The sequence below is a fragment of the Alosa pseudoharengus genome, unplaced genomic scaffold, assembly GCF_046254945.1.
Source record: "Alosa pseudoharengus isolate Yale_2024_CS ecotype anadromous, Long Island Sound unplaced genomic scaffold, YU_APseudo_1.1 YU_APseudo_1.1_scf_22, whole genome shotgun sequence".
NCBI lineage: Eukaryota > Metazoa > Chordata > Actinopteri > Clupeiformes > Clupeidae > Alosa > Alosa pseudoharengus.
The window spans coordinates 6462941-6475440 of NW_027468680.1; the positions used below are offsets into that span (position 1 = coordinate 6462941).

The 12500-nt window shown below is 43.9% G+C and overlaps 2 protein-coding genes across 4 annotated transcripts in view; both read left to right on the forward strand.

Annotated features, from left to right (window-relative positions):
- LOC143139684 (zinc finger FYVE domain-containing protein 1-like) overlaps positions 1-8632 on the forward strand; it is a 17940-nt gene extending 9308 nt beyond the window's left edge. The window contains exons 9-11 of the mRNA XM_076300365.1: positions 970-1150; positions 1669-1782; positions 5516-8632. Coding sequence (XP_076156480.1) covers positions 970-1150; positions 1669-1782; positions 5516-5748 — 528 coding nt within the window. The 3' untranslated portion in view covers positions 5749-8632. The remainder of the gene's footprint in view (positions 1-969; positions 1151-1668; positions 1783-5515) is intronic.
- A 576-nt stretch (positions 8633-9208) lies between these two features.
- LOC143139685 (zinc finger protein DPF3-like) overlaps positions 9209-12500 on the forward strand; it is a 32996-nt gene continuing 29704 nt past the window's right edge. For all 3 annotated transcript variants that reach the window (XM_076300367.1, XM_076300368.1, XM_076300369.1), the window contains exon 1: positions 9209-9262. In XM_076300367.1, the coding sequence (XP_076156482.1) occupies positions 9231-9262 (32 nt within the window). In that variant the 5' untranslated portion in view covers positions 9209-9230. The remainder of the gene's footprint in view (positions 9263-12500) is intronic.

Genomic DNA, 12500 nt, shown 5'->3' on the forward strand with positions numbered 1-12500 from the left:
TTTTCATTTTAAATGATAGGCAATAATGTCTATACGCCTAATTAGCAATAATAGGCTAATCAGTGTCATAGGTACAGTAGCTTGGTAGCTCAACATGTCATGTTAACATCATAGTTATGTCAAATTTAGTAGAAGCAGATCTTAACGTTGTGAAAAACTTGGTCCTCAGTTTCAGAAGCTTTCACACCAGGGAGTGGAGTAGCAACAGACCCCTCATCCTCCTCTTTGGATTTGAGACAATGTGAGCTTATCATAATTAAGCAAACCATATTTAGCCATTTCCCTGCCTGTATTACAAATAATGTTCTCTCAAGTAAAAACCATCTAAGTAAAGTGACTGTAGACCAGAGTATGTTAAGAAAGTTTGAAATGATGACTTAAGCACATATGGCATTAATATTAGGCTATATTCAGTGGCATTTACTGGAGGGAAAACTCCAATGTCATGTAAGCTATCTCTTCTTTTTGTCTTGTCCATTCTGCAAATAAAATATGAACAAGTCAAGTCTTGTTTAGTTATCTTTTATTATGCAGTAAGCAGTTTGTTCATGTAGGGATTAGAAAACTAAACTGGTATGTTAAGATGTTTTATAGCTTATAAATACAACAAAAATATTGTAATATAATTTAGTTTAAACTTAGTAACCACAGTAAAATAGGCTAGAGAATGTTGAGAAAGGAGGTTTGAAATGTGTGTAGACAAATGATCAGGCTTCTCTAATTATCCTATTAACATCTAGGCCTACAGATTCATGTGCACTCTAAAAGGAGTCTTGTGTGTGTATGTGTGTGGTAATGTGTGTGTATGTGTGTGTTGTCTCTGTGTATTTCAGACATGTTATAAGTGCAGGGTGGTGTTTGAGGAGAATGACTCTTAAAGGAGTCGTGTGTGTGTGTGTGTGTGTGTGTGTGTGTGTGTGTGTGTGTGTGTGGTAATGGTAATGTGTGTGTTGTCTCTGTGTATTTCAGACATGTTATAAGTGCAGGGTGGTGTTTGAGGAGAATGACTCGAAGCACCACTGCCGCGCGTGCGGAGAGGGGTTCTGTGACCAGTGTTCGTCGCGCCTGCAGCCAGTACCAGAGAGAGGCTGGGGGCCTACGCCGGTCCGAGTGTGTGACGCATGCTACGAGCAGAAGGACACACACACAGGTGGGCAAGGACCTTGCACAGGACATTTGTCACACACACACACACACACACACACACACACACACACACACACACACACGTAAAAGGCACATACACACAAACATGCATGAGTGGGTGGGTGTGGCACTTGCATTGAATGTTCATGTCACAACATATGGATACAGACACACACTTTGTTAAAATTGTGCAATGAAGGACACAACACACACACACACACACACACACACATTAGAACACACACACACACACACACACACACACACATTAGAACACACATACAGTACATCCACACACGCACTCACACTGACCATATGTCCAAGCCACAGGTTTAGGGTCACACCCATCCACATGCAGTCTTATGAAGAGAGTCCTGATATTGACACACCCGTGTGTGTGTGGTGTGTGTGTGTGTGTGTGTGTGTGTGTGTGTGTGTGTGTGTGTGTGTGTGTGTGGTGTGTGTGGTGTGTGTGGTGTGTGTGTGTGTGTGTGTGTGTGTGTGTACCCCTCCCTCCCTCAGAGCTAGTGGTGGTGGAGCATGAGGAGGAGGATGGTGGCACCCTGGCCAGGAAGGTTGGAGAAGCGGTGTCCAACACATTAGGAGCTGTCGTCACTGCCATTGACATCCCACTAGGTGAGTGAGGAGTAGCGTCCAAAACTAAACTTGATTTAAGGCATCGTCCTTAGGTCAAGTCCAGTATACCATATGAGTAATAGACGGAGTTGTAAATAGTTCTAGCCAATCAGCACGTTGCTTCATGAGGTGTAATATCAGCTTTTTAGCCTGTTGCCAGACTCACAGGCCTAACCTTTAATGTAAGAGCTCTTCACTGATTTCTGCCAAAGTCTTCCAGCACTTCTGACCATGGAGTTCCTGACCTCTAGTGGTCACTGAGAGTATTGTTTTTCTGAGATTTGGAAGACTCTAGAACAGTTTCTCAGTCCTGCACCACAGAGACCTCTTCACTGTGAGGTTTCCATCTCTCTCTCTCGCTTTCTTTACCTCTGTCTGTCTGTCTGTCTCTCTCTCTCGTTCTCTCTGTCTCTCTCTCTCTCTCTCTGTCTGCCCCTCTCTCTTTCTCTACCTCTGTTTGTCTGTCTCTCTCTATCTGTCTGTGTGTGTGTGTGTCTCTCTCTCTCTCTCTCTCTCTCTCTCTCTCTCTCTCTCTCTCTCTCTCTCTCTTTCTCCCACTCTTTTTCTCTCGTCGTGATTAAAGGTACAGTGTATAATTATCCAGTGGTGATTAGTTGATGATAAGGAGTGACAAGGGCTGATGAGTTTATTGAGGTGTGACAGAGTCAGGGTCCAGAGATGAATAGAAAAGATGACGGATGGATAAAAGACAAGATGAATGAAAGAAAGAAAGAAAGAAAGGCATATGAGATAAGACAAAAATAGAGAACATACAGACAGGCACCTCAGAGAAGTGCTCAGGGCTTTGGACTGCTGTCAGATGACGTCGTGTTTATATTTCTGATATAGAACTCTCTATCAACATGGCTGTGTCATGTCAGGTATCAGTTAAACAGCATATATTAGGAGCCTGATCTGTTTTCAGAGATCCATAACGGATCATTGGGCAGTTAGAGGCCATATTTTGTCCACTATGCTGCCTAAAGGCAACACAAACTCACTGGCCATCATGAAAAAGTTTGTTTTTGTTGGTCAGAAACTGATTTGTTTGTACCGGTACATAATCTTACTGTATTCTGCATACTGCTGACTACACTGTAAAAAATCCTAGAATAATAATCTAAGTAAGATGAATAACCTTAAAGGAGCGATTTGTAGGATTGTTACCGAACGTTCTGTAGGCCAAAATCAAAACACTGGTGAACGTTCTCAAGACTACCAGACGCAAGCCTCTTCTGGGTTGCCAGATGTAATTAAGACTTAGCTAATAACGTTAGTTGACCTGCAGCTGCTTCAACGTTTCTCCAACCATGATCCAGCTACACATTACGGAAACAGTGAAAACAAAAAATACCTCTCAATAGGTACCATACCAATGTAACATATTTAGCCCATTATTAATATGCTATTCTAGAATTAATAGTTCAAAACATAAACGAAAATTCCAAGAGATTCCGGAGTTTTACAGGTTATAATAATGTTGTCAAATAAGCCATTACTTCAATTCATCGTGTTTCCTTACTCTCTGACAACATATGGTGATCATTTTTGGAATGGTTACCATTTATTTTCCATTATTTCCTACATACTGGACCTTTAAATCAAGTGAATATATGCTTGTTTTTCTATTATTTGCTTATAACAAGACATTTTTAGACATTTTTGCACTTAATTTAAGTTATTTTTACTTTGTTATAAGTGAAAATCTTGTTCTATTGGCAAATCTTGCCAGATAATTTAGGTTATTTTAAGTAGTATTTCCACAAAACAAGACATCCTGTAATACAGGGCATTACCTACTAACAGGGCTGTCAGATAACTCTTTGGTCGAAGGACATCCAGAGATTTGAAGCACAAAGTCCAATTCAAAAGCATAGGAGTTGTCAAAGTGCAATAAAAATTAAAAATTAATTAATAAAAAATAATAAAAAAATCCTCAATTTTCTTTTCTCCAAACAAAGCCCTTTTCTGTCAGGATAGATACAGTGTGCTGTAGAGCTGGTGTTTAAGGCTGGCGTCTCTGAGTGAGATTTTAGCAGCTGTAGAGCTGGTGTTTAAGGCTGGCGTCTCTGAGTGAGATTTTAGCAGTCGCCCACAGCACAGTTCATCTGCGGCAGCTCTGCAGGCTCAAAACTCCTCACGCGCTGACAAGGATGAGACTGAGGAGCTGTCATCACAGCGTTAGTCATCACTTATTCACATCCACCCGCTACACACACACATACACACACACACACACAGACACACCCACTAACACACACACACACATACACACACACACACACACACTCACAGACACACGCACACACACATACACGTTTGCATGCCCACACAAACACATATATCGTAACACCCCCAAGTATCACCACTTTTGTTCAGAAATTCTAAAACAACGATGTTTTTCAACACTTCAAAATAACATTTACTAAATGAACCTTACATTTTTCAGTAGCCATAGGTGTGTAGATTTGAACAAAATCTGGTTTGGTTCTTAACGGGAGCATTTACTGCCTGAAATATCCGATTTTGTTTACCACGCTCGGAGTTATAGTGCTTGCCTGATGGGTCGCCTATTTACACGGTTTCAACGGCACATGGACGGTTAGACCGAGAATTCTCGTCGTGAAATTAAAATTCCACTGGAGCTCCAAGCGGTTGTGTACACGCAGCCTTACAACACTGTTTACAGCTCTTCGAGTCACGGTAAAATGTCATTTTTGGTACATAGCTAATTTAGATACACCTATGGTGTGGGTGGTTGCGTTTCTTTAGGAGTCCGCTGTCTTGGTTTGTATAGAAATGGATATTAAGTGACACATACACGCAAGACGGCGGAAATACGGGACCGACGGTAATAGGAGGAGTTACGATACATACATGCATGCACAGAATCTCATCTCACACACACATTCACTCTACTCACACAAACACACATATACATACATGCATGCACAGAATCTCATCTCACACACACATTCACACTACTCACACACACACACACACACATACATCACACACACACACACACACAAACATACACGTTTGAATGCCCACACAAACACACATATACATACATGCATGCACAGAATCTCATCTCACACACACATTCACTCTACTCACACAAACACACACACACACACAGAGACAGGACACTAGGACGCTTAACACTTGCTGACACATGCTCTGGAATAGAAAGACAAAATGGAAACCCCATAGTCATTAATTCACTGTGGCAGATTATGAATGTTGGTTAGACTCATGGAAGATGGTACATGTACAATTCATAGAGCCGTAATGAATAATGCATGCTTATAATGGCGGAGGAGAGGAGAGAAGGGGAGGGTTGCTCCGCTTCTCCCCAACAGTAGCTCTGAAGCACCCCCCCCCAAACATCAGTGGAAGGAAAGGGTACTACAAATTAATAAATAATAAATAATGATAACAATTGTATACATCTCTGAAAAGGTGCTCCCCTGACATTTTACAGATCTTTCTGTTCTATCTATTGTAACATTTGTGTAATGTGTCATTTTGTCTAGTTGACTAGTGCAGGACAAACCATCTGTGTACGTGATGGTTTTAACCTTTAACCTCCCCACCTCTGCCTGCCTGTTGTGGTCCTCCTCTCCTCTCTTCTCTTCTCTTCTCCTTTCTCCTCTCCTCTCTCCTCTCTTCTCTTCTCCTTTCTCCTCTCCTCTCTCTTCTCCTGTCCTCTCCTTTCTCCTCTCCTCAGGGCTGGTAAAGGACGCCGCGCGTCCAGCCTACTGGGTGCCCGACCAGGATATCCACTCTTGCCACAGCTGCCAACGCCACTTCACTGCCAAGCTGTCCAAGCACCACTGCCGGGCATGCGGGCAGGGTGTGTGCTCCGAGTGCTCGCCCGCCAGGCGCCCTGTGCCCTCTCGCGGCTGGGACCACCCTGTCCGGGTCTGCACCCCCTGCAATCAGAGGCCCGGCGACCTCTGACCCTTGACCCCTGTGATCCACGCACTCCTCTAGCGTTTGACCTTAAGCAGGGCTGGACCTACTCTAGAACTTAGTGTGTTAGCTCCACCACCCCTCAACTCTATCATTACGCCAAATCCCTCTGCCCCTCTCCCCCTAACAAACATTTTTAGCTGTTGTGTGAGTGTGTGTGTGTGTATGTGTGTGTGCGTGTGTGTAATGCGTATACAAAATGGTGTGTGTGTGTGTGTGTGCAGCACAACAGACAAAAGAAAAAACTGACATCAGCCTTGCACCTAAACCTTTGGAGATCACTTGACGTTTGGTGCTTAGTTGAGTAATATGGTGTACTGTAACTGGTCATCAGCTGAGGAGAGACCAGGAGTTCACGCCTGTCACCAACCCCTCAAATCAACCCCCCCCCCAAATCCATCTTGTGCATCCTCCCTCACCGCATCCCCAACCTCTCCTCCATTAGGTGATTGCCTTGAGTGTACAACTGTTTAGTCTTTTTATCTCTGATTTTATCATGGAAAGTCACACGTTACACTGTGGAATGGTCTGATACATTGCTTATCAAACTTGGATGATTCAGGGATCATTTCTCGTTTGTTTGTTTGTTTGTTTATTTTTCAATGATCATTTTATCTTGCAGAAAGGTAAAGCATAAGCGTACCATAGAGGAGAAGTGTTCATGCTCATAGCATGCCAGATAGTATCTATTCTGTTATTACAACAGGAAGTAACAGCTGTTACAAGTCAGTGGCAGATATTGACAGATTTGCTCAGCCACCTAGATATTCATTGGACTGGAGCATGTGTGGTTCATCATTAAATATAGTCATATCTGGTTGTGTTTATAGCATTTAAATGCTAATGTATGTTTATTATGTTATGTTTTCATCATTATTGTAATCCTTCTATTAGGCTTTGTTTTTGTTTTAGTTCGCATTTTGTCACAGAAAAGGGAAAAAAACGACACACCTGCCCAAGAGCTGATTCGTCAGTGATAACGACACACCTGCCCAAGAGCTGATTCGTCAGTGATAACGACACACCTGCCCAAGAGCTGATTCGTCAGTGGTAGATTGCTATTGAAGAGTGAATCATTAGCTGTCTTGTGAGAGCACCGATCGATAGTCTGTGCGTTTTGACGTGGAGATGGTGTATATGTTTGTAGATGATGCGGTATTCTGTAAAAGTAGCCACTTGAGTTGCCTGAAACGGTGTCTCCCCTTCCGCCTCCAGCTCCGTCCCGTTGAGTTGGGCACCATTTACGTCCGGCCTTCGTTTTAGAAAACACTTCTTAATGAAAACAAAACAAAACAAAACAAAACAAAACAAACTAAAAGAACTATTGACTATTCATTCAAGAACAGCTATTCACCAATTCAATACCTCAACTGAAGTCAGAATAGGGGACGGTTGAGCAGGCTCTTATTGTGAATAGATTTATTGATATCTCTGTTCTGAGCGTTTGCAGTCCTGCTTGCTGGACATGGACAGCAGTCACCTGCGGGTGTGAGATGGATTGACCAAAGGTTTAATCATCTGCTTGTCTGATTGGGTTGGTATCCATGGAGCGCCAGTCAAGATTTCAGTTAAAAATGACATTTATTTTTGTATCAGTAAGCTTTTAAAGGATTGAGTCTATTTACAACATGGGTACCAACCCCTAGATTGTCACTAGATCTGTACAGGAAGACTGAAATGATTTGAAATTTCCTCATAGTCAGTAGTGAATGTGCATTTATAGGTTATGTAACTTTAGTGTAGTCAGAAACGATATTGTCTAAAGGCACTTCCCTGTCCTAAACACTACCACAGACACACACACACACACACACACATATTCAAAGCACACAGATATCTGTTGCCTTTAGCAAGTGAATGAAAACAACTGTTTGCCTTGAATGTACAGAATATCTTACCCATATATTCAGTTTGACGTGTTTCCTTTGTTTCACACCAGCCGCTCAGTTTTTTTGCAATGCCTTGGCCCGCACTGTTCTTTTCATGAGGGGCATCCACCCCCATGTAGCTGCCGAAAAAGGAGCAGTCTGGGCCAGAGTACAGCCAGATCTGGGCCAGAACACAGCTGACTCTGGGCCAGAATACAGCCGGGTCTGAGCCAGAACACAGCTGGACCTGGGTCAGGTCTGCTCCGGAGCTCTCTGCTATCTGGGTTTTAATCCCCTGTATCAGTTGCACTAGGATGCATGGAAAACAAGAACACAAGATGTTTGTGTGTGTGTGTGTGTGTGTGTGTGTGTGGGGGGGGGTTGATGGTCTGATTTACTGTAGTGCTAATGTTACCACTTGTCTGCCATGATCATTTCGCATTTGCACTGATTATTCAACCACGTCCCTTTGGTGTTTGTGGTACTTCTCCATCAAAAGTATCACAAGGACAGAGTATTTGATGGAGATGCGTTGATGGTGATGGTTCTAGTGCCATAAAAAAAGTATTTTCAAACGGTTGTTGTGGTGTGTGCTGCATATCTTTTCTCCGTGTGACCCCCTGACCTTTGACCCTTGCCATGCCATCACGTTTGTACTTACCTCACCATACACACAAGAACAGATCTGAGGATGATGCTCCTCTGAGCACTTTGTGGTGAGATCTACAGTCTGTCTTTTACTGTCTATGGTCAGCACTTATACACGGTGTCCACCTACCATCTGACATTGCTGTCCCAGTATACATCTCTTCCTGGGACAGACTCCACCCCTGAGATCCGGGATCCGTTCCCATGGCAACTTCTCTCTGAGTGACGACTACAGAGTTCCATGCCACAGCTACAGTTACTATGCACTGACCCAAGATGAAGAGATGTGTGTCTGTAAAACTTAAAACGTGTGTTGTCTGTGTCATTATATGCAGATTAAAGGGGAAGAAATGTAAGGTGTCTCTTTTTTTTACCACAACACAAATAAAGGTACTCGTATGATCATGACAGCAGAAAATAGTAAAAGAACAGATCCAACAGATGTCCTTTGTCACTGGTGAATTTAAATTCCTACGCCCTAGGTGGCACTGTGTAGTACTGCTCTTGGTTCTCTATCAGTCATTGGCTGCCAGGTCATGGAACAATGAGATGGCTTTTCAGTTTACTTTTAAGCCATTATGAATAATATTCTTGTAGATAATTAGGTTGAGTCAACAGTGTAAGGACAGACGAGAGTATAAAAATGCCTAATCTGCCATACATCTTCCGGATATCCAGTCCTATTGAGATAGACTATCCATAATAGGTTCTCAAAACTTCCCACGAATGGGGAAATGTTATGTCAAGTGGTGGCCCTGCCGGCATTGTGCTGAATACTGTACAAGGAGAAAACCCTTTAAAATGCTTTTGACAGTTTACCTCATAAGCCACGCCTGCTATGCGAACGCCGGTGTCTCATTGGTCAGAGATTTCAAACAGTGTCCTGATTGGTTGTTACCTCGTAGGTTTCCCCCAGAACTGCTAGACGCTGATCTTGCGTTACATTGTAGCAAAATGGCGGCTGTCATTCAGAATCCACTAAAAGCGTAAGTAATTTGTCATTTTACTAATTTTTCATGATCCATGTTTAATGCATTGTCGGGCGAAGCCATCCAGCAAGATAGACCCAGAATGCACTGAAAATGACGCATTTAGCTGTTGTTGCTATCTGAGAATTTCTGGTTGCATGATCATCCCCACTCTCCAAAATGTAGCCTGCTTATCGCTACTTATGAGTCGATATCTGACCACCTAACATCCAAATAATTCGTATGACTTAACGCAGGATTATACAGCATATGATGTAGGAATTACAAGCTATAAGAAGTGCCATCAACCTTGCTAGTTAGCACAGTTGCCGATCCGAGCGTTCGTTAATTTGAAATTTATGACTTCGTGAAAGTGTTTCATGCCGTCGATGTGCTGTCTACGTCTACTTCGAAGTTGGTGAAATCGTTTCATCTTTGTTTCTCCTCAAAGATACATACTTGTGATTTACTAGTTGTCTGTTCGCAGATGTCCACTACACTAGCCTGTGTTATAAATCGGACAGACCCTTGCTCCCGACCCGGGATATTTTAATCAGGCACAATGCGAGCAATGTATCAGCTAATTACTTTGTGTGCAGCGCACAATGGCGTAGATGTTTTAAACCTGTCGTTGAACAGGCTTCGAATGGACATCTCATGAATCTATAAAGTTTGTACAGATTGTCGACTTAACTTTGCAGCATAAAAGTATAAATGTGGTCATGTTTGCCTTGGCGTTCTGGGTCATCGGCTCGGCATCGGGTAGCCTACATTTCACTCCCGGAGCAAACAAAAATGACAGCGATGTAACGTTAGCGCTGGCTATTCCTGATGAGCAAAATGTGATAGAAACTTGTGAGCTCAGTAGGGTGGCGATGCACTGTAAAAAAAAAAAAAAAACACATCGTGCGTGCCACTCTACCTGTGCCGAATGGTTGTGGTCTTTTGAGAGGTGTTGGGTCGACACGCTTATCTCCCCCCTCATGTGAAAGAATGTTGTTTGAGTGTTGTAATCGGTGGTAGCCTATGTGGGCCATATGACAGCGTGATGTCATACTTGGAATGATATCTGACTACGATAGTAGATTTTTGTTTGTCATCTGATGTTGACAAATTGCTATGACACAGGACAAACCTGGATGGAATTGCCTTGCAGCTATGATAATACTCTAGCCCTTCATCATTTGTACACCACACCTGTTATTGAGTGACTAAAGTCATGTTTCACATTACTGAACATGAGCATGTCATTTACTTAAAGGAGGCAGATTGTCCACTTCTGCTAGAACAATGGGTTGTGTTGATTCCACTGAAATGGCATGTTTCTGAAACATTACCAACTTGTTTTTCCTGAGTCTGGCATTCTTTGGCAAAATCTTTGCTCTGATCACCCTCTGGAATGACTCAGACACAGGCTTCAGGGTCCTTACCAAGATGGCCGATAAGCACGTTACTGGAGAAGTATTGAGACTTTTGTTTTTAGGGTGTCTTGGAGAGAGAGAGAGGGAGAGGGTTGTGCCGTGAGCTTTCTGCCTCTCTTCCTTGCTCAGGTCATCCTGGCTGTCATCAGTCTGCAGCAGATCTCTTCCCAGCTTTCCCTTGCAGCAGCCATGTGGAGCAGCAGGGCTAGCCGAGGCTTGCACAGGATGGATGGATGGCTTGGGCGCCTCACCTTGCGTGAGGCTGTCTGCTCTGTTTAGACACAAGCAACCATGATGCGCATACAGTCAACTAGCATAGCTGCACTTTTTAAACAGCGGTGGGATCCACACAGTCAACCAGCATGTACTTTTGTAGTGGTGTTGGAATCATCTTCTAAACTCTTATTTTTAACTGTGAAGCACTTTGGAAGGAAATGTGCTATACAAATTAAAATTAACTACTTCCTTTACTGACACTTTTTAAACAGCGCTGGTCATATTGCACACAGTCAGCTAGCATAGTTAAGCCTTAAAGCAGGCGCAGAGCATACAGTAGGCTATCCCATTGCTGTGCCGCTAAGCATGCATGTTGCTATCTGCCCATAGCTAAGCCCATAGCTTTATGCAGGCATGCAGGCCACTGATGAGTAGCCTATGAGCAGGCTACTAACACAGCTGCACCTTTGAGTGGCCATGCTTCTGCCTGCTCCATGCCCAAACAACCAGCAACCTTTTAGCATGCCTTGCTCTGTTTGCTCTGTGTGTTCGCTCACTGCCTTTCTATTTAAGCTGCATTGCACTGCACACATAGCATAGCAGAGCGACATAGCTGTGCTTTTACACAGGCAGAGCAATGTCTGCTGTATACATAAATGCTTGGCGTGGCTGTACCTTCGTGTCGGCATGCCGTTCCATGGCCTGTGCACAGCCAGCTAACATGAGAAGGCCATTAAATATGTTTGGTAGTGACTATACAAACATTGCACACCAAACCATTGTGCACACAGGTAACCAGCATAGCAGTTCTTTTAAACATGCAGAGGTCTGCCCAGTATCCAGCTTGCGTAGCAACCAGGCTACTTTTGGAGCGGGTAGGGTTCTGTGTACTGTGTGTTGTATGCACAGGCGCCTATAGCATGGCGTGCCTGTTCCTTTAAGTAGGCAGGCATGCAGGCAGGCAGCCGGGCTCTACGCCGCAGATTAGCCAAGCCCAGGATCCAGGGCCCATCTGTTAGAGGGAGATCCGGCTGGGTGGAGGCGCAGGACGCAGGCCGGCCCCCATCTGCTCCCAGCAGAGCTGCCCAGGCTGGGCATGGGGAGAGGAGGATGGGGCTGGGGCTGGGGATGGAGCTCTTGGTATTTAGCAGGCCTGTGCTAAGGCCCAGGCTTCAGTGCAGAGAGGAGGGGAGACGTGGGGATAGAGAGAGAGAGAGACAAAGAAAAAATGCATTTAAAACCAGCTGGTGTCTTGGAGAGAAAAAAACACATTCTCTCTCTTTTCCCCCTCTCCTTCTCTCTGTCTCTTGTGCTCTCTCTCTCTTTATATCTTTCTCTCTCTCCCTCTCTCTTTTCCAGAGTGTACCCCCACTTCCTTTCTTCGTTCAGTCTTTTTCTATTTGTCATCTCTGTCTTTCTTTCTTTCTTTTTGTCTTTCTTTCTTTCTTTCTTTCTTTCTTTCCCTCCCTTGTCGTTGTGTGCCCCCTCCTCCCCAGCTCCTCTGTGAGGATTCCCCTCTGAGGGCCAGGTTGAGTTGGACGGTTGTGTCCAGTCGGAAAATCCTGGCTCTGGAGGCCTGCTGAGTGTGAAGCTGTTGATGGTGTGTGCATTCCACTCCA